Raw genomic sequence first — 23,344 nt, 5'->3', positions numbered from 1 at the left:
TGAAAATGAATGGGGGAAAAAACGAATATTAACCTTCATATTTTTATTTATTTTACTATTATGCACTTTGCTACTAAGGAATCTACCTTGCCTATACTACTAGGTACTATGCCCTCTCACTTACTTACCCTTAGCTGCCAGAGTTGTAGGCCTACTCTTCCTGGTGCTGACTTGTTGTACAGAACTTTGGATAAAACTTAAGTGTCAGCTAAATGAGGGATTATGGGGAAAGGAAACCAAATGTGTTCAGCCTCAGATTAAAACATATTTTGGCCAGATTGAGAACCACCAGCTAATAATAACAGAAGCAGTCTGCAGTTACATAAACAAAGCGTGATAGTCAGTATGATGAATAAAGTTCCCTGGTTAATTTTGTCCTGCGGAGGGCAGTAATAGGCCTAGTTGCGTATACACTGACGGAAATTATGAAGAAGAAGAAGAAGAAGAAGAAGAAGAAGAAGAAGAAGAAGAAGAAGAAGAAGAAGAAGAAGAAGAAGAAGAAGAAGAAGAAGAAGAAGAAGAAGAAGAAAAAGAAAAAGAAAAAGAAAAAGAAAAAGAAAAAGAAGAAGAAGAAGAAAAAGAAAAAGAAAAAGAAGAAGAAGAAGAAGAAGAAGAAGAAGAAGAAGAAGAAGAAGAAGAAGAAGAAGAAGAAGAAGAAGAAGAAGAAGAAGAAGAAGAAGAAGAAAAAGAAGAAGAAGCATAGATACTATATCTATGAGAAGAAGAACCAACTGTGCGCGGTTCTAAATGTCCCTCAACGCACACCGTCGGGGGCGTGATTTCTTTCCGTAGCCTGTGTTTGCGAACACGCTCTCTGGTTGGCTAGCCGCGTACAGCGAAGACCCTCTCTGATTGGTTTAGCGCCGAAGGGTCTCTTCCGCATATTCAACAACAATTGATATGTTGACATTCAGTCGCCTGGCTCTACCGTACAACCATATTATCTGATTATGTCAAAACAAAGCGATGAGCGGATTCATCGGAATATTTGCATGCAAGGACGTGTTCAGTTAGCAAGGTCTTTGTGAGGGCTTGATGATTTCGCAAAGGAATGTCTGTTTTAAAAAGAACGACAACATGGGAAATATCCGAATCTGAAGGCGACAGTGATGCTGAAACCAAACCCAACATACAATGTGATGATGATCAGAGCAATGAAACAAGCGCTGCCAATACAGATGATATTTGCAAGGATGAAAGTAGGCCTAGAGAAAAAGAATACAAACCACTGCCTTTGCCAGTAACAAAAAGTGAACCTAGTCAAGATACGTTAGTGCCTCCTCCACGACCAACACAGTCTGGTACCTCAAGCCCTGTAAGAAAACGACGCACAAAGGAAGACGTTGAAGCAGACAGACTGAGAACTGAGGATAAAAGGGAGGCCAGGGAGAAACGGAAGACAGCGAAAGCCAACGAGAAGGACGAGAGAAAACGGGAGCAGCAGAGGAGGAGAGAAGAGGCTGAGTACACAAAGAGTCTCAGACCTGAGAACTATCTGAAGTGCCTGACTGTCTGCATAGATCCTGGTGAGAGAGCAACCTCTCCCAACGTTGGGGTCCGGACCCCATTCCCATATATGAAAATGGGATCAAACTAAAATCACTGTGATATTGGTTATTATTTCAAAATTAACTACTGCCAGTGATATATGTTATGATAAATTGAAAATGGGGGACCCTGATGTAAACAAGACGAAAGTCTTTCTCTGGTCTGTGTAGCAGGTGCCACCTAGCACCTGCCACGAAATTCGACCGTGCCTTGAGTGGGAGTCGAACCCCGGGCGTCTGCACCGGGGCCGACATAACAAACCGTTGCGCCAAGAAGGGAATTCCCCCCTAAGCGCTCAGTTTGTATGCCTCTGGGGAGTGAGTTTTACACACTTCTATGTGCCATAGTCACACTATCGCGGCACATATCCGTTACATTCACCCCCCCTAAACTCACACCACCCAAGGCATCCGGGTCACGGCACCACTGTAGCAGGTGCCACCTAGCACCTGCCACGAAATTCGACCGTGCCTTGAGTGGGAGTCGAACCCCGGGCGTCTGCACCGGGGCCGACATAACAAACCGTTGCGCCAAGAAGGGAATTCCCCCCTAAGCGCTCAGTTTGTATGCCTCTGGGGAGTGAGTTTTACACACTTCTATGTGTCGTAGTCACACTATCGCGGCACATATCCGTTACATCTGCATTTCCTTAACAATTGTATGTATTGAGCTGTACTGTACTGTACCCATTCTGCAATCTGTTAATAACGTTATCAATCAACCAATCAAACTCTGTGCTGAAGCCACCATAGAAATCATGCAGCTTGTCTGTAAACAGCTGTTTCACACTCGTCACTATCCTTAAATTCACCTACAGGAATGAAAGGGTTTGTGTGGTTAGGTTTGACAGATAACTTGCATGAATATGGCCTGTCTGTCTTGTCCAGCTGTTCTACAACAGGATGGCTCAGACATTTTGCTGGGCACCCTGTCAGCCTTTGAGTGGAAATTCAACATAGAGAGTCAGCAGCTTCCTCACAGCATCGCCTGGAACACAGAACCACCTCAGGTGGGCACCTAGCACCTCTCCATTGACTATATTAATACGGCTGCCATTTATGCTCTTATGTCATTCTCAGGTTAAAGGAACCAAACCTTTTTTTTCCTATTCATATATGAGCAGTTCTAGATTCAACATCTTGATGACATCACAGGTGCAGGTCTTAAATCTGTAGTTGAAAGAGAGCTGTTCATGTTCACAATATTGACTGGACCAAAGAAATATAATAATGTATGTTCATTGACATTGTACTGTATCTATGGACTGGACTGTCCTAGTATCTACTAATAACATGTATTAATTCTCAAATAGAGCTGTATTCCCCATTAAAACATCCATAATGAGGTGTATCAATCAATCATGCTTAGAGTTAACATTTGAAAACAGCCTTCCAGTTGACATGTCAACCAAACAAGGTGCCTGTATTTCTACCCTTTCCAGCAGGGAGAGACCAGCAGGAGGGCTGTGGAGGAGGACCAAGTGGTGTTGGTTCTGGATCTCAATGACTTCATGGACATGGTGATCTGTGTGAGAAACGTAAGACACGTTCTCGTCCCCAAGAGGGAAATTCTCCCTGGTCCTGTTGGTATCACTGAAAAGCATCACCATTAACACTTTGACTGCCCAAGCTTAATTCCTTTTTACCCCCTTGAATGCCCAAGGCCACTTCAATGTTAACGTTAATATCGCCTAATCTATGTTTTAAATTATGGCTATGTGTCTAATCTGCCCGTCGCATTATCAATGACCTATTTCCAGTCAACATTGTCGAAGCAGATTGTTTTTTTTATCGGTTCATTTCCGTTTCATAGCATTTAGAAAACCCCTCGTTTTCACGGAGAAAAAAGGGGTTTCCATGATAATCGCCTTTTACTGGAATATTCTAGATTGATTGATTGATTGATTGATTGAAACGTTTATTAACAGATTGCAGAATGGTGATTACAGCTCAATACATACAATTGTTAAGGGGATGCAGACCAGAGAAAGACTTTCGTCTTGTTTACATCAGGGTCCCCCATTTTCAATTCATCATAACATATATGACATACATGACATACAGATAGACAGTACTGCTACATCTATACATTTATGACATATCAGATTTGCAAATACAGTACTGTTTGTGATACAGAAGTGTCCAGAAAAGGAGTGTATATACATTTGGCATAGAAACTGTACATTGGAGGAGGTTGGTTGGGTGGGGTGGGGTTGGGTGGGTTGGGTGAGGGCTGTACATTGGAGGTGGGGGGGGGGGGGGGGGGGGGGGGGGGGGGGGTTGGGAAGGGGACACACACACATTTTACACTGTACATTGGAATATTGACAAAGCCTTACTTGGTCATTTACTGTACAACTAGGTTAGGACATTTGTAGGGGCCAGTTTCGAATTGTAGTCTCACGTAGGTGTTTTTTGAGAGTGTTTTTGAAGGTGGGTAGTGATTCACATTCCTTTACAGCTTTAGGCAGGGCGTTCCACATTGATGTGGCATAATTGCGAAACGTGTTTAGTCCCTTGTTTGAGCCGAATCTGGGTTTTACATGATTTGTGGAGCTCCCTCTGGTGTTGTGATCGTGGTATTCACTGACCTTTGGGAAGTATTTTGACATGTACATGGGTACCTTGGTCGCGTAGTGTATCTTGTAGACCAGGCCCATTGCAAGTTGCTGTACTCTGTCGTCTACTCTAAGCCATCCTAGGTTGTCAAAGTGGGCAGGGGTGAGGTGGGTTCTAGGAGTCAGGTCAAGTAGTAGTCTGACTAGCTTGTTTTGAGATGTTTGTAATTTGTTTTTTAGTGCCTTTGAGGTGCTTTGGTACCATGAGGTGCAAGCATAGTCGTAGTACCCTTGAATGAGTGCTCCTGCTAGAGTCTTCAGGGTATTCTTGTTTACCAGAGAGGAGATCCGGTACAAGAATCGCGTTCGTTGGTTGACTTTTTTTATTACATTGGATGCCATTTTGTCACAGGAAAGATTAGCCTCTAGGATGGAACCCAGGTAGGTAATTTCATCTTTCCTTGTGATAATATTGTCACCCACTGTAACCGAGAAGCCGTCGGTCTTGCTGAGTTTGTTATTTGAACCGAAGAGAATGGACTCTGTTTTGCCCATGTGTAATGATAGTTTGTTGTCGGCGAGCCATATGCAGATTTTGCCTAGTTCCGAGCTGAGGGCTTTTTCAACCTGTAACTTGTTCTTGTCAGAGACCAGCAGGGCTGAGTCGTCCGCAAACAGGAACAAGTTGCAGTCACAAGCTGACGACATGTAATTTGCATAAATTAGGAATAGTAGCGGTCCTAGTATGCTTCCTTGTGGAACACCACAGCTCACTGTGAGGGGGGGGGATAGTGTACCGTTTACTTCCACCATCTGTTCCCTCCCCTCCAGGTAGGATTGTATCCAGCTCACTGATAAACTATCAAAACCAATTGCTTTTAGCTTGTCAATCAGAATGGTGTGATTGACAGTGTCGAAGGCCTTTTGTAGGTCCAGCATGACCATGCCGCAGTATTTGCCCGCGTCCACCTCTTGTTTGATGTGGTCGTTCAAGTAGAGAAGGCATGTGTCAGTGGAGTGGGATGTTCTGAAGCCAGATTGGAATTCGTAGATTAGATTTTTTTCCGCGAGGTACTTTTCGATCTGTTCGTATACTATTTTTTCCATGACTTTCGAGATGGATGTAAGGATAGAAACAGGGCGTTAGTTACCCGGGTCTAATTTGCTGCCCTTTTTGTGCAGGGGTGTTACTCTCGCAATTTTGAAGTCCTTGGGGACGTGTCCCTGTTTTATGGAGAGGTTTATTATGTGTGTGATGACTGGGGTGATGGCTGCTGCTGAGTCTCTGAGGAATTTGGAGGGGATGTTGTCATGGCCAGTGGCCTTGTTTGGTTGGAGGGCGCTCAGTTTTTTGAGTACCTCATCTGTAGTTACTATTTCCAGTTTGAAGTCGTCTTTGTGGACGCCTAGGTTCTTGTAGTATGCTACTATGTGTTCTACCCCATACTGCCCTGAGTGGGAGGGTAGTTTGTTTACCAGTGTTGTGGCTATGTTTGTGAAGAAAGTGTTTAAGTAATTGGCTACATCCAGCTTGTCTGTGATGAGCGTGTTGTCCGTCTTTATGTTTATGTTTGAGAACCTGGTTTTGAGTTTTTTACTGCAGCCTAGTTGATTGTTGAGTAATTTCCAAAGTTCACGTGGTTTATTTTTGTTTTCCTCGGTTTTGTCATTGATGAATTTTTTTTTAGCAGTTTTGATCATGGAGTTTACGTCATTTCTTAGTCTGTTTCTTTCTAGTTTGAGTTCAGTCACGTGGTCTTGGAGTTCACTGCTCGTGCTTTTGGTAAGCTTTGACTGACTTTTACGAAACTCAGAGCATTTTTTGTCTCTGGCTTTCATAGCGGTCAGTATTTCAGTGTGCATCCATGGCTCAGCGCGATTTTTTACCCTGGTGGTTCTTAGGGGGGCCATGTTGTTTAGTATTGATGAAAATTTGGTTTTGAAGCCAAGCCAAGTTTCTTCAACCAGTGTACCATTGAGTTCATCTGACCAGTCCAGACTCTCCAGTTCAAGGTTAAAGGCCTCGCTAGAGTAGGTTTTGAGGTCTCTAGATGTGACTGTTTTGTGACAGCCAGCCTTTAGTTTTAGCTTTTTGCGGGTACAGAATATCATATAATGATCACTTAACCCGCATGCTATAACCCCTTTGTTGGAGATCTTGGACTTGTCAGAGGTCAGTATGAGGTCAATGGTAGTCTGAGTTGATTCACATATCCTTGTGGGTTGGGTGATTAGTTGGCTGAGGCCGTGCAGATCACAAAACCTATTGAAGGATTTGAAGACGGGTGCATCTTTTTGTTGCATATCCGTGTTCCAATCCCCAATAAGAATTTTTTCCGCATCCTCAGCTCCAGCTAAGCACACATCCAGAGTATCATAAAAGCCAGTTTGATCTGGCGGTCTGTATATTGTGCCGACTAGAACAGATTTTGCCCTTTCAAATAAAATGTCCACCCATACGGTTTCAATTGTCTCATGATGAAGGTCAGTACGGGTAATGAATTTGGTGTCCTTATGTATGTACATACAAACACCACCTCCATACTGGTTTCTGTCATTACGGACTATAGTATAGTTCTCTATTTCTATTTCAGGGTCTGTTACAGATGGATCAAGTTTAGTTTCAGTAAAGCATAATAAGTCTACCTTACCGCTCATAAACAGGTTTCTTATTTCGTCCAGCTTATGCTTAATGCTGTTCACATTAAGGTGAAAGATGTGTAGTCCGTTTTTATTAGCTGTGTTATTGATGTCTTCAAGTTCCAGGTAATTGTTTTCTGGTGCTGCTGTGGGGGAGGGAGGGGGGGGGCTTTGTTGTTGTCTCCGTGAGGTCTGTGTGCTGGTGTGTGGGGAGGGGGGATCCTTTGTCCTGTCTTTTCTGGCGGCAACCCTTTGTTCTCCTGGGCTGGTAAACATAGCCAGCCTGGCTAGGTTGGCTAATTTATCAGGCGATTTGTCCGTGGGGTTGCCGGTTGGGGGGGCTTTGTTGTCGTGGGTGGGAAGGGGGGAGGGGGGGGTCGGGACCCGCGCCGTGCTGGTACAACAGAGTCCTTTGTTCCTGGATGTTTTCGCCGTTAGCTCCGCTGGCTAGCCGGCTATCGGGCGTTGAGATGTTTAAATCCCGCGTCGGGATGGTCGTCATGGTTTCGACCCTCGGTTCACCTCCTCTCGTCTCTGCCTCACGTGTGCTCGTCTGCTGCGGCGTCATTTGGGAAGAGTTGCCGTCCGCGCAGTGGATGTAGCCACAGGTTGAGTTGTTGATGTTGGTCGCGATGGTAACGTTCCTCGCTTCTTGCGCTGCCAGACCAAGTCTTCTCGCCTGAGTTCTGGTCAAGACCGGGCCTGGGTTTAGATGAACGTTGTCATTGTTCGGCCTATTTATGAATAGTTTTCAAATAAACGCTAGCTTATCGATAGTATATGTGTACGCATGCACGCTCGTGGCGCACGCTGAAAATCGCTTCTCCTATTTCCTGACGGCGCGCATAGTCAAACAGCCATATCACATAATCACATAAAAGCTTATATATCCGTGAAAACGGGTCTGATTATCCTTAGACTTGTAACATAGATTCCTTACCTGAGATCAGATGGTATCCAAATGGATTATTCCAATTCCTTATCGCCATTAGAAAAAATCGATATTTTTATTGATTCACTGTGTATACTGTAAAACACATATTCCCCGCTGCTCTGAGAGTCCAGCATGAAGCTGGTAGATGCCGGCTGCGTGAGTGAGAAGTAAAATGTGGAGTGCGGTTTTTTTCACCTGGGAGACGATAGGGGGCGTTTTTTTCACATCTGAGAGCCTCAGGTAGCTGAATTTCCAACGGTAGACTCGGTTGATGAAATATGATTTCAGATCGCTAAAAAAAAAAAAGAGAAAATACGAGAATTCTCGTGAGTGGGCATTCAACCCGCGGGGGGTAAACCCGAGAAATCTCGGGCGTGGCATGCAAAGTGTTAATACAATTGCAACCACCAGTATATGTACGAATCATTAGGAATGTCTGACCACTAAGAAGTGTGACTGACTCTTAACACTTTGGATGCCACTGGTGAACATGGTAAAACATGGTTGAATGCCAGCACCCACTTCAATGATAGCGTTGTGAACGCATAATCTATGTCTTAAATGTGTCTAATCTGGCCGTCGCTTATCAATGACTTGTTTGCAGTCAACATTGTCGAAACGGATTGTTTTTTTAATCGGTTCATTTCTGTTTTATAGCATTTTGAAAAGCCCTCGTTTTCTTGAAAGTTTCAGGAAAATATAAAGATTCGGTGACAAACGGCATTTGCTGGAATATTCTGGAATACACAAAAAAAAGTTGAAATTTTTCGGCCTATTTATGAATAGTTTTCAAATAAATGCTAGATTATCGATAGTATATGTGTACTTATGCACGCTAGAGAAGCGAGCTGAAAAATCTATTCTCTCATTTCCTGATCAGCGCGCACACACACACACACACACACACACACACACACACACATAGGGCAAACGCTGACATCTCTGTGAAAACAGATCCGATTATCCTAAGACTGGTAAAATAGATTCCTTACCTCAGATCAGATGTTCTCCAAAAAGATTATTCCAATTCCTGATCGCCATTCCAAATATCGATCGTGTTTATTGATTCAGTGCTGGGTACTGTAAATATGTATTCCACACTGTTTTCCGGCTCGGCAATCACTTAGATCTCTTCGGATTGCTTGCCGGATAAGTAAAATGAGGAAACTGGATTTCCCCCCCCCATCAGTCTAATCCAATGGGGTGCAGTTACACAGGGAGAGACGATAGGTGGCGGTATTTTCCCAATGGAGCTCAGAGAGAGGTTGCTGCACTAGCGTGAAGCTAGATTGATGAAATATGAATTAAAATCGCTAATAAAAAAAAGAACGACAAACAAACGCTATATAGCGTTGCTGGCATTCAACGGTCGGCATGAACTAACGACATATAGCGTCGCTGGCACTCAAAGTGTTAACCACCAAACCCTGCATGGGCTACAACATATATCATGCCAGTTAGGGTACCTTGTGTATACTGCACCTTGTGTTTACTTTTACTCTTACTCATAGTATATATTCAGATAACGAATACACCGAAACGGTGATTGACTATGTCTGTACTCAGGTAGAAGTAATAATCCCCACCACCAAAATTAATATCTACCCAAATCAAAAGCCCTGGGTAGACAAATCCGTCCGTGAGGCTCTGAAAGTGCGCACATCAGCATACAACACCGGGCTGGTGACAGGCAACATGGAAGAACACAAGATGGCAAGATACAACGTCAGGAGAGCAGTAATAGAGGCAAAACGGCGTTACAGGGATAAAGTTGAACTTCAGTTTGAACAGGCTGACTCTAGAGGCATGTGGCAGGGCCTCAGAACAATGACAGACTACAAAGGAACCCCCCTCAAACTGAACAGTGACATCTCCTTAGCAAATGATCTCAACTCCTTCTATGCGAGGTTTGAGGCTGTGAATAACAACACCAGCCTACAAACCACGGCAATGGGGGGGGGGGGGTCTGCTGATGGAGACTCAGTGTTCAGGGTAACAGAGCATGAGGTGAGACGGATCTTTAAAAAAGTGGATATCAGGAAGGCAGCAGGACCGGACGGCATCCCCGGCCGCGTCCTAAAAGTCTGTGCCGACCAACTGGCCCCGGTATTCACTGACATCTTCAACCTGTCCTTGGAACAGGCCGTCATCCCCACCTGTCTGAAGAAGTCCACCATCATCCCTGTACCCAAAAAATCTACGCCCGCTTGCCTCAACGACTACCGCCCTGTAGCCCTCACCTCCATAGCCATGAAGTGCTTTGAGAAGCTAGTGAAGGGCTACATCTGTTCCTCCCTCCCCATCAACCTGGACCCTCTGCAATTTGCATATCGCCCCAACAGGTCCACGGAGGACGCCATAGCCCATGTGCTGCACACAGCAGCATCACATCTGGACAAGAGGCAGGGGAACTATGTGAGAATGCTGTTCATCGACTACAGCTCAGCATTCAATACCATAGTCCCCTCCAAACTCATAGCCAAGCTCAGGGACCTGGGCTTGAACTATGACCTGTGCCAGTGGGTCCTGGACTTCCTGACGGGCAGACCCCAGGTGGTAAGAGCCGGCAACTGCACCTCCTCATCCATCACGCTCAACATAGGGGCCCCCCAGGGCTGTGTTCTGAGCCCCCTCCTCTACTCCCTGTACACACATGACTGCGTAGCACAGCGGAACAACAACACCATCATCAAATTTGCTGATGACACAGTAGTGGTGGGCCTGATCTCTGCCAACGACGAAAGGGCCTACCTGGAAGAGGTAGAGAACCTGTCACAGTGGTGTCAGGAGAACTGCCTCTCCCTGAACGTCAGCAAAACAAAAGAGATGATTGTGGACTTCAGGAGGTCGGGGGTCAAGGACTACAGCCCCCTCAGCATCGACGGGGCACCAGTTGAGAGAGTGAACAGTTTCAAGTACCTCGGAGCCCACATATCCGAGGACTTGACATGGACCACACACATTGACAGTGTTGTGAAGAAGGCACGACAACGCCTCTACTTCCTCAGGCGCCTAAGGAAGTTCCAAGTCAGTCAGAAGATCCTTAGGAACTTCTACTCATGTACAATAGAGAGCATCCTGACCGGCAACATCACCTCCTGGTTTGGGAATAGCACTGCACAAGACCGTAGCAGACTACAAAGAGTGACACGTTCAGCCGAACGCACAATTAGAGGGGGGCTTCCCACCCTCCAGAACATTTACAACAAGCGGTGCAAGGGGAAGGCTAAGAGAATTATTAAGGACTCGAGCCACCCGAACAACTGCCTCTTTGAACTGCTGCCGTCAGGCAAGCGATACCGGAGTCTTATGGCGAGCACAGAAAGACTCAGAAGGAGCTTCTATCCCCAGGCCATCAGGCTGCTAAACGAACAATAATCGCTAAACGAACAATAATCACTATGCAACAACCATCAAATGCACACAGCACACACACCCACACGCACACACTCACTCAAACAAACAACACACTGCAGCACCCACTCTCCACACTTTAGATCACACAAACACACTTACACTTTATATTTATTGATAAAGGATTGCACTACAACTCGTACACCTACTGTGAATTGTACCTAAACTGCACCTCGTCCATTTATGCCTTGCACTATATAGTATTGTATATTAGTACACTGCACAGTATTGTATATTGTATGGTAACTACGTCTACGAACATTGTACATATGTCTAAACTGAACACTGTGACCTCTTTTTTTACTTCTAATTTTTACTATGTTTTTATTTCATACTTATCTTGTCATGCACAGTCTCTGGAGCGCAACAGTAAGAAGCATTTTGTACAAAAGTATTCTGTACTTCTGTATGACAACTATTAAAGAAACTTGAAACTTGATTAAAATTCTTTATTGCCAATATTTACGGTAACATATAATATAACCGATAGGGCATACAGACCGTCATGTGCACCTTTGTTTACACTGTTTATTCTTCTCATATTTTATATTCAGAGTTAATGATATAGTTTACACTGTTAATTATTCTCCTGTACCCCTCCCTCCCCCTCCCCCATGCTGCTATGACGCCCAAATTTAACATACGTTTACAATAGAGCAAAGTATAATGAACACAGTCAAAATGACTTTCTGAAGATATCCCCAAGCTGTCATTGTCTTCTCTTGTCCTTTCTGACAATGACCGTACACTATCTTCTAACACATTTTGTTTCTATACCCACCAGACACTAGAAAATGCCGGAGAGGAGACTGCAGTCCAGTCTTTTCTCAAGCCTTTGTTGGAGTGCCTCAACCGTGATGCCAAGAAGGTGGTCACTGTGTTGGTGACGGGGCCCCACCCCAATAACTGGTCAGTATATTTGTCTTTATACTCAAGTTCAAGTTTTGTTTTATTTGTCACATATAAGGCATTATGTACATTACAGTGAAATGCTTGGTTCTGTATAAGCCCCCTAAGAAAGTGCAACAAATGCAAACATGAAGTAGAGATGTAGTGCAGATCTTTTGGTAATAAATAGATCAAATATGGTGTAGTGTTAAAAAGTGTTTAAAGTGAATGTTAAAGGTGAATGTTTAAAGTGAGTGTGTGCATGTGGATGTGTGTACAATACTGTCCTCCTAATGATAAAGACCTGTCAATCAATCAAGCAAGCAATCAATCAATGGGCTCCTAACTGACCTTGTGGTCTCTCACCAGGCCTAATGCTTGGAGTGGACGGCCGGTCGTTGAGACACTACAGTCCCAGATGGGGATGGAGGACCTGGAGATTGAGGAGGTCTGTTGACTTTTAACTCCACAGTGCAACTCTTACCCCCTCCTCCCTACCTAATGACGCACCATGATGAATGCTTTGCTCTCATGACCATGACCCTCTTTGTATTCATCCTCTTCATCATCATCATCAGCATGTGTTTTCCTTGTTTTTTTTAAGCAGGTGACTTTTGACTGGGCTGCCTGCCACTGCTGGAACTCAACCGATTAACATAAGCAACATACACAATATACCAGGGGTATTTAATTAAAATTCAAAGAGGTCCAGTCAGAGAAGCAAGTCCTCAAGCAAAAGGTCCAGAACATCATAATGTCTGACTCACATTTAGGGATGGGTACCGAATTCGGTACTTTTAAAGGTACTTACCGAAACACGTCGGTACTACCGAGTATCGATTCACGTGAGATACCGTTGTCGGTACTGTAAAAAAAATATATATATATTTTTTTACACATTTTACACAATACCGTTGTCGGTACTGTAAAAAAAAAATATATATATAATTTTTTACACTTTTTTTTAAAACTTTTTTCTTTTCATGTCAACGTTCACACGCACAATATACGCTTACCTAGGATTTGACTTGATTCAACAACAAAGCAGTCGGGGCAATGGCAAGCCGAAAACGGTCGAAAGTGTGGTTATTTGAAGTTTGGATTTTTTTTCCACAACTGAGGTAGGTAGATTACATTTTTAGAGACTAAAGTACAGAAAAAAGGTACCGTTGGGTACCGGTATCAATTCACAGATACCGGTACCGTATCGGTTCAAATGTGAACGGTACCCATCCCTACTCACGTTATTATTCAGTGCCATATACGTATATATATGAAAGTAGCCTAGTAGTCGTATCAACGCCTGTATGTAGTCGACTGTCAAAATTGAATAAAGAAAGTACAATTCACTATATTTCAACAATATTTATTATCGGTTTTCACATTGTAGAGGAGGGACTGAAGTACTTGTAATAATAATAATTAAATGTCCTTTCTCATTTCAAGTAGAATCGGTTGCGCCGGATAAAATAGAAAACGCTCCGTCAAAATGTATTGATTGATTCTCAATCATTTATGGGTTATAGGTCACAGGTTATACTGTAGGTCATAGGACGGCGTCTGGGTCCGGACCGCGGTCCACCTATTAGTGACCTATGCAATATACAGTAACATATATCATATGGTACAACATACAGCAACATTTTAAAGCAGGTAGACAGAAAGAACTGTTGAAGGAAGGCGACACCCCCCTTTTTTTTAATCCACTTTTTCTCCCATTTTCTATTTTTCTCCCATCCCAATTTTCATATCGTCCAATTCAACCCTCCCCTGTCTTCGAACGTTGTTTCTTGCCTCCCACAAGCCGGCTGCAATGTGGACTAAGTCATACATAGCACGAGTCCCCTCCGATACTCGAGGTAACAGCCGTCGCATCTTTTCACCTGCGCGGCTCGATCTTTCAGCGTCGGGGGTCTGGGCTTTGGAGGGGCCCCGCCCCCGTCGCTTCTTGATTCTACTGCGCAGGCGCACCAACCGACCTGTAGGAGTCGCTGTCCACAACGCCCGATCCCCACCCTTCAGTTTCCCTCCCCGTAATACGGCCAATGTGTATTACTGTGGACGACCAGCTAAACTGAAAGCAATGTGGAGAGCGGGGCTCGAACAGGAGGCATCCTGTTCGAGCCTAGTCTCCAGCATTCGTTGCGAGCGCCTTGCCCACTGCGCCACGTAGCCGCCCGGAAGGCGACACCCTTAAACAACATGCATCTGATTTAGTAGAGTGTCAGTTCTACTACGAACTGTAAATATCAACGCTGCACAGGGAATAGAGACCTTGCATGGAGTGTCTTGTGTGTCTCTTTCCTCCAGCCTGTAACCATTGGTAATAACTTGGTAAAGTTATAATAAATAATTGGTAAGAAAATGCCTAATTTCTGTGCAGTGGTAGAGTTGGAAAAACATGATTCACGGTTCCACTGTGACTTGTTTTACGAGATCCAGTAATAAGTCACCAAATGATTATGTTTTTGTTGATATACTTCTCATACAACAGTTTGCACATATCAACCGCTGTCTCTTCCATTGCCATGTACACACAAACATTCCATGCAAGGCCAATGTTTGTATGTATATATATATATATTATAATAACTTTATTTGTATAGCACTTTTCATACAGAAATTGCAGTTCAAAGTGCTTATATATATGTACAGTATATGTAACGGTTGTGACGTCACCTCAAACTTCGATGCCCCGAGGGAGATTCGAACCCCGGTCTCCCACGCCGCAGGCAACAACACAGGCCGCTATACTAAGAGGTGAATTCACTTCTAAGTAATGGGTTTATGCGTCTTTTGAGGATGTGAGAGTGAGTTTAACCCATAGCACCGCTACTCACCCCAGCCCTTCTTGAGTGCGCTTCACGATACCATCCGTTACATATATATATATGGTGTTTTGTACAATGAAGATCTCTCTTTACTCTTGCCTCCATCCCCTTCAGGTGCTGGTGTATCTTCAGCTGTTCTACAGGAACATTTCGGTGGTCTTCCTCAATGGCTGGCAGGAAGTCACTGACCACGTGGTCGCCGTCACAAAGGCCTTGTCCAAACGACCGTTCAAGTAGGAACCCTCTCCTGTCTATTTTGCATCATTGAAGGTGAAGTCCACCCTAAAACAGAATGTACATAGTGCCATTCCAATTATGGAAACATCATTGAAGGGGAAGTCCACCCTAAAACAGAACCATTCCAATGATAGAAACATCATTGAAGGGGAAGTCCACCCTAAAACGGAATGTACATACAGTAGTGCCAATACCAATAATGGAAACATCATTGAAGGGGAAGTCCACCCTAAAACAGAATGTACATAGTGCCATTCCAATGATAGAAACATAATTGAAGGGGAAGTCCACGTTAAAACAGAATGTACATAGTGCCATTCCAATGATAGAACCATAGACAACTGTCTCCCTGAGCTGGCACCTTTAACAAACAAGACTTACCTCCAGAAGTCTACTTTCCATTCTCACATCAGATGGAAATGGTTTAAAAAACAACCAATGAACGTTCAATATTGTGGTTTATTTATTCTTTCGTGTTTGTGATGCAGTACTAGCCAAAGTAACAATTACTCGTATCTCTTACCTGCATAAAACCTACCGTCTCACTGACCAAAATGCTGACAGGAGCGGAAATGGGACGACACTTGAGTTTGTATCTGACCGCAGTGGGTAGATAAACAGGGTATCTGCGGGGTATTGAAACGTCTTAAAAAGTATTAAAAAGGCTTACATTTTATTTGCACAGGTATTACTGTACATTTTTGCAGCTCGGCTTTCAGGAGATGAAATAATATGAAATATATTAAATGTTTTTATATTCAAGTCGCAAGCTTGGGTCGTCTGGCGAGAGCTTGTATGGAATGCGCAAGAATTTAAATTGGCGCACAAGTGCAGCCGCCAGTTCAGTGTCGCTATGTTTTAAAAAATGTTTTGCTAGTATGGTCATGAAATTGGTATTAAATCTTACTCTTAAAGGAACACGCCAACTTTTTGGGAAATTTTCTTATTTGCCATGTACCCTGGAGTTAGACAAGCAGATACATACCACTTTCTTCTCTGTGCATGCATTAGGCTTAGGGAACAGCCGTACTGTTAGCCTAGCTTAGCGTCATTCACTGGAAGTAGGTGTGCCAGTGTAGCCTAGTTCCCAACAGTCACGAAATACACTCCAAATACAACTCCGACGGGGGGCGACAGTGGCTCAGGGGGGCGACAGTGGCTCAGGAGGTAGAGCAGTCGTCTGGCAATCCGGAGGTTCCCGGTTCGATTCCCGCTACTCTCGGGCAGCGTGTCGATGTGTCCTTGAGCAAGACACTTAACCCCTAATTGCTCCCGATGAGCAGGTTGGCACCTTGCATGGTTGCCTCCGCCGTCGGTGTGTGAATGTGTGAGTGAATGGGTATAGTCAAGTTAGACCGTGCTCACAAGTTCTAACACTGGGTGCTGTAATCCCATAAAGTTCAGTATATCAAAAAGCAGGGTAGCCGGACCAGCACTCTCAGGTTCAATGTTTTTAATGGCAGCCTGAATAGATAGCAGACATGTTTCGGACAATGTCCTTCTTCAGTGATATGGCTAGCAATGGAAATACATTCAAGATGGTAGTTAAATACACCTGGCAGGTAATTACATGACATGACACGGCAGGAAATGACATCACAATGCAGGTGTGCCGGTGCAATGTGACCAAAGGAATGACCTATCTAATCATAAATCCATAAATTATGCATATATATAGATATATCTATATCTAACACCAATCTATATTATAAACAATACAAAACAAAACAAAATTACCAGAAACTTGATATTATAACATGCCCATTAATTTCTAGGGCTAATTGAGCCCCATTACATATTTAATTAAATAGTTTCAAATTATACATTGGGCATCCTTGAGAAACATACCTCTTGTTTAGCAACAAACAACAACTTTAATAAAACCAGAAATAACACTGTAGGTGTAAGGAGGTTAGAGGAAACAGGTTAAAACGTTCTCTTCATTCATTCCTCTAGGTTCGATGCAATTGAACAGGTGGATATAATAATATTCACGTTGCAACAGCAACTTGTGTCTGTCTCCACCTCGCGCGGGCCTGAGTACTAACTCTAGTCCCATATATTTGAGATCGTTGATGGTATGTTTACACTTGGAGAAATGTCGAGCTACCGACGACTTGACATCTGAATTTCTCACAGCACATTTGTGTTCACTGATTCTTGATTTAAAGGCTCTCGTTGTTTTGCCCACATAAGAAAAATTACAAGGACATTTTAGCAAATACACCAGATTAGACGAATTACACGTAATCCGTCCTTTGACTGGTATATTTTTCCCCGTTTTAGGATGTGCGAAAAATTTACCTTTAATCATGCCTTGGCACTGTACACAGGATTGGCAGGGAAAATTCCCATCTGGGATATTGGACATAAAATGAGAAGGTTTCTTTAAGGGCAAATCAGTTTTGACTAGGAGATTAGATAAATTCGCTTGTCTCTTATAAAAATAGTTAGGCGAATGCTGAAACGCTGCCCCTATAAGAGGGTCGGACTGCAGAATATGCCAATGTTTATTGACAATACTCTGTGTGTCTCTCGTGATAGGGCTGTAAGTAGACACAAAAGATACTTTGTCTGTTTTGTCTTCTTTCTTTCTGGGGGTGAACAACGTGGCCCTATCGATATGTTTGGTTTTGTTCAGGGCTTTGAGTGTCAAATCGGCACTGTAGCCTCTTTCGTGGAAACTGCCACGGAGGACCTCTGCTTGTGCAATAAATCTATCGTCAGTATCTAGAGCTGCCGCGGTATCGGTATTACCGCGGTATCGCTGTTACATCATGCCCACCGCAGCGTTGGGCTGAATACCGGCATCACCGCTGTTTTTTATTATATTATTATTATTATTATGCTCTCGTTGGGCTTGCGGCTCTGCAGATATACCCTACTTCTCTGTCGAGATTCCAAGCGACCCTATTGGGTACCAGAAAAGTCACATGAAACACTGCAGACCACTGATTGGTCAGAAGAGATACGCGTCACATGCTTGGAGCATCTTGCAGTGCGTTTACTTCCTGAATCTCAGCCATCACAACACGGCTAATAGTACGTTAGCTCCCACCGGAGACCGGAGTGGATTACCGACGCCGTCGCTCCTCAGGGAACGAGGCATAATGATTTTACTGCAACGAAATGTTATAATAAAAGCCCTTCGTTCTATACACTTGTCTGATTGAAAACTTTATTAACAGACCGCAGAATGGGTACAACTCGGCACGCTCTGAGCAAAGAAAGGAACTTAGATATTAATTGAGTAACGCTTGCCTTGCTATGTGGTCCGGTAAATACGAACGTGTAACTATACTAACGTTAATGCCACAAATCGAATGCCTTTGTAATCATAAGTAGTAACGTTATAATAATAAGAAGAAGAAAGGGTCGGGGGGGTAACCGGCGGGCGCGACACCGAGGGGAGACTTCGAATCAGTGTTTCACTTTTAATAACGAATGCGTGCATGCCGAATCCCAAACAATATTCATGCTGCAAAGTCATCCTCTAAAGATAGACATTTAGACTAGAGGCAGGCTATATGCTATATAAAGAGTAGACTACAAAAAAAATGCATTCAAACTTTTTTTTTGTGTGTGTGCGGTAATACTGCGGCGGTAGGAAATATTTTGCAAATGTGTGCGGTAAGGAAAACATCAATACCGCGGCAGCTCTATCAGTATCACATATTATCTTATAACGAAGTATTTGGCTATAAGGAAGACTATTCTTCAAGGCTGGGGTGTGATAACTGGAATAATGCAAGAACGAGTTACGGTCTGTCTCCTTTTTAAAAACCTCTGTGTGTAATGAGATGCCATTAGGGGCTTTCTTGATCAGAACATCGAGGAAAGGTAAATTATGCATATCAAACTTCAATGTAAACTTTATCGTTTCTCTACAGGTGTTCAGGTACTCAAGGAAGGCAAAAAGCTCAGATGATGAACCAGACCAAATAAAAAACAGATCGTCAATATAGCGCATATAAGATTTGACAAATTTCTCAAACGGGTTATTATTAAAGATATGATCTACTTCATATTTGGACATATAAAGATTGGCTAGGTTCACAGCGGCTGGAGAGCCCATGCTGAGGCCTCTGTTTTGCAAGTAGTATTTATCTTGGAATCTAAAATAATTTCTAGTTAGAACTAGGTCGGTTAAACTAACTAGCGCTTCTGTTGGGGGGAGTAATACTTCCCTCGAGTTTAAATAAAAACTCAGAGCGTCAAGTGCGTCAGCATGTGGAATGCTGGGGTAAAGACTGACTACATCTATGGTAACTAGTAAGCCTGTAGGACTAATGTTGCAGGTCGAAAGCCTGTTCAAAAAAGTAGTAGTATCTTTTAAGTAACCACGTTGAGAAGAGGCCAAATCCTTAATATGCGCATCAATGAATTGAGAGATTTTTTCTGTGGCAGAGCCAATACCGGAAACAATAGGTCTACCAGGAGGGTTAATCAGATCCCTGTGGATTTTAGGTAAAGTGTAAATAATAGGGGTAACCGGGTACTCATTCACTTAAATTCATTTTCTGTAATTGCCTCTGACAATCTCAGGTTTTGAGGACCGTTTTTATTTCCGTAGAAAATCTAAACACAGGGTCTGAATTTAAAAGGGTATATACCTCAATCTTGTTCAATTGTCTGTTGATCTCAGATACATACGAGCTCTTATTTTGGAGCACGATACCAGAACCTTTGTCGGCTTTTCTAAAAATTAAATCATCTTTCTTCATGAGTTCCTTAAGTGCTGCAGACTCTGATTAAAGTAAATTTGGGTAAAGATGGGCTTTGTGACTGGTCTCACATAACTTAAGGACATCATTTTGTACCAATCTGCAGAAAATTTCAACTGAGGGAGGGTTGAGATGGGGAGTAAACAGGCTACAGGGTTTAAATACTTTTCTTTTAGGAAAAAGGGAGGTGTCTGGCTCTGTCGCAGGCCTAGCATCAACATCAACATCATCACATATAGGCACATTTTCGTTAGCAACATATTGAGTTCTCTTATCAAACCCTCTGGCATAAAATGCTTTCAACTTAATGTTTCTAAAAAACTTAAATAGCTCTACCTTGGTAGTAAATGAGTCCACCTTGCGGGCCGGGACAAAGGATAAACCTTTAGAAAGGATATTGTGGTGTGGGTCGCTCAATAGTGCATCAGAAATGTTGACAATATTGGATGTAATGCTTATCACCGGAACCGTGGGTTGCTTTCTCTGGCTCCGCCTCGTCTTCCTGTGGGTTCTCTCTCCGGTCGGGGAGGTATGGGTAAAAATGTGAGTAACAAATTGTAAAGCACTTTGGATAAAAGCGCTATATAAAAAAGCAGCCATTTACCAACTCCAAAACGTTCCTGTAAACGTGTTGTGACCTGTGTATTTACCACGTGTAATAAAAAATAAAAAAAATATTAGACATTTCGTTTTCTAAGCAGATATATACTCGGGACAATTTTTTGCCGAACCACTGCTGCCTGGACGCAGTGATTTCATCACCTCAAAAGCCCCGTTTTTCACAGGTCACAACATGTTTACAGGAAAGTTTTGGAGTTGTATTTGGAGTGTATTCCATGACTGTTGGGAACTAGGCTACACTGGCACACCTACTTCCAGTGAATGACGCTAAGCTAGGCATGCACAGAGAAGAAAAGGGTATGTATCTGCTTGTCTAACTCCAGGGTAGATGGCAAATAAGCTAATTTCCCCAAAAGTTGGTGTGTTCCTTTCAAGTGGTATTAAAAAGTCTTGAATTTAACTTGTTGAAACCTGCAGATACAGATAACATGTAAGTAACATCTATCCTTTCTGCCCCAGACTGATGGCTGAGCAGGCCGAGCTGCCCTTCTGCGTGGACGGGTCCTGGGCCAGCGGGGCTCGGGTGGAGAGGGACGGCTCGGGGCTGATCCAGGTGTGGAGCAAGCAGATCCAACAGCTTAACCGGGTCAGCCCCGCCGTGGCCTCCACCGTGACCGCAGCCTACCCCTCCCCTCAGCTACTGCTGCAGGTAGAGTCCACTACTACTGCACCGCTTCTCAAAGTGGCCCCAGAGTACCCGGGGGTCCCCGGCGAAATGAGGAATAGTTTAACTGAACTTTATATGTCAGAAGATAGCACAATGAGAGAACGTATAAGAATGACTATTCTGATCATAGGTTTTGATTCTTGAATGAATGAATGATCATTACATTTATATAGCGCTTTTCTAGACTGGGTGGCAATTGCCTCCTTCACCACCACTGGTAGCACCCAACCTTTGTCTACGCAGGCTCAATGGCTGCCATACACTGGCACCAGGCACACATCACACTACACAGTGGCTGAACGGCTCAGGAGACGGGGATTGATATCAGCCAATTAAGGGGCGGGAGGATTAGGTGGCCTTGATGTAGAGACCAGATTGGGACTTTGGCCAGGAACGTCAAGTAACCCCCTACTGTTTGCGATAAGTGCCCTTGGTTCTTTAATGACCGGATTCAGTCGGGACGTCGGTTTAACGTCTCATCTGAACAACTCCCTCTGGGTTTGACTCCCTCTGTTGTCTGTCCAGATATTCTGGATCAAACCATATTTAACATGTATCTTCTGGGATGGGGGCCTGAGGGTTGTGATGGGAGCCTGAGGGTTGCAATGGGGGCCTGAGGTTTGAGAACCACTGCACTGCTACACAACGCAAAAAGGAAGACATTGCAGAGTAACTGGATGAATTATATCTAGTTCTTAACAATGTAGTGATACCATGGCGAATGAACAGTTGTACCATTTCCCTCTGTATATCAAGAGTACCCCTTCAAGAACCAGAGTGACAAGAATGCGTGTTCGAATCTCACATTTCTGCTCGGCAAGACTTATTCCCGGGAGAATTAAAAGACGTTCACGTTGACATCCAAACTGACTGTCTCAACCCTCAACTCCCTGGACTCTGTATATCACTCTGCCCTCAGATTCATGACTAATGATAGATACAACACTCATCACTGTGTCCTTTATGAGAAAGTTGGATGGTCCTCTCTGACAAGAGTGGTATTTGTTAATTTTGTAAAATGTTAAGGCCCTTACTGGTAAGCTACCTCCTTCTACATCTACATCATCATTGGAATGGAATTTTGGTACCTATGGAACCCATTCTAGTGACTGGCTGGTCCATAGAGTTTGCTCAGAACAGGGTGAATCAGCATTTTGCTATGATGCCCCTAGCTTAAGCTTGAGATTCTCCCCTCTGTTGCAGAGTTTAAAACCTTGATCTCCAACCTTTGTCAATCAAGTTGTACGTGGTGTAATTGATGTTATCCATGCTTTTTTTTTTTTGTGCCAATTCTGTAAGTACACTCGACGTGACTGTAAATGAGGGAAACATCAGTTGCCTTTGAGTTTAAATAAAGGTTTGAAATTAAATTAAAAAATTTTTTTTAGCATTGTAATAATGTGTTCTCCCCTCTTCCCCATTGTGCTTCAGGCGTACCAGAGGATGGAGACGGAGGAGGAGAGGAAGGGGCTCCTGGCCGGCCTCCGGGTGACAACCGGGGGGAAGGAGAGACGTGTCGGACCCGACATCTCGGCCAGACTCTACCGCTGCCTCACAGCCCAGAACCCCCAGTTGGTTCTGGACTGACTTCATCCTGGGCCACACTACAAACCCAAATTGGACTGATTGTAGACCCCATCACTGTAGACCATGGCTAATCTGGGTTCTAAAGGAGTTTCCAAGTACTTGGGCGTACTTGACTGACAAGCTAAATATATGTCAGTGATTCACTTATCATGTTCAATATCATGTTCAACATATCATGTTTGATCATCCTTGGAAGGGAGCACTGTTTATTATATGTCAGTGAAGCACTTTGAATACCATGTTTGAAATTATGTTTGATATATCGTGCTCAATATCATGTCCGATCATCCTTGGAATGGAGTACTGTTTACACTCATCTGATCTTCAAAAGGAGCAAACGATTGTCGTAAAATATTATTTATAAATCAAGTTAAATCTTGATGTAATGTTTGTTATTTTTTGGGAAAGTAGCAATAAGAGCCAGGTACTGTATTATGAAGATGAATAGATGAAAGTTGCATTAAAAGGGTTTTTCTAAGATGAGTTTTTACTGTATCTAAGAATTATATATAGAACATAATGCTGCATTGAGTATTTTTTATTTATTTTATTGCCTCAGTAAGAAAATTGACAAAATAAAGTAACTGAATAGAAAAAAGTTAGTTGCAAACCCCTGTGTTATTCAAAAGCATAACCGTTTCTCATGTTCAAATTTTATCCACATTATAAAACACATTTACAAAGTGTGTAGTTTTT

The 23,344-nt window shown here is 43.3% G+C and overlaps 1 protein-coding gene across 1 annotated transcript; it reads left to right on the top strand.

Annotated features, from left to right (window-relative positions):
* The first annotated feature begins 908 nt into the window (after positions 1–908).
* On the top strand, positions 909–23,111 carry eme2 (essential meiotic structure-specific endonuclease subunit 2). The gene is made up of 8 exons (XM_084322538.1): positions 909–1,526; positions 2,436–2,557; positions 2,990–3,085; positions 11,878–12,002; positions 12,351–12,429; positions 14,927–15,045; positions 20,854–21,043; positions 22,493–23,111. Exons 1-8 carry the CDS (start codon positions 1,052–1,054, stop codon positions 22,646–22,648), a joined length of 1,362 nt encoding a protein of 453 aa, XP_084178664.1. The 5' UTR covers positions 909–1,051; the 3' UTR covers positions 22,649–23,111.
* Positions 23,112–23,344: the final 233 nt, after the last annotated feature.

The sequence above is a fragment of the Notolepis coatsorum genome (assembly GCF_963971535.1).
Source record: "Notolepis coatsorum genome assembly, chromosome: 10".
Taxonomy (NCBI): Eukaryota; Metazoa; Chordata; class Actinopteri; order Aulopiformes; family Paralepididae; genus Notolepis; species Notolepis coatsorum.
This window is presented reverse-complemented; position numbering and strand designations above follow the sequence as displayed.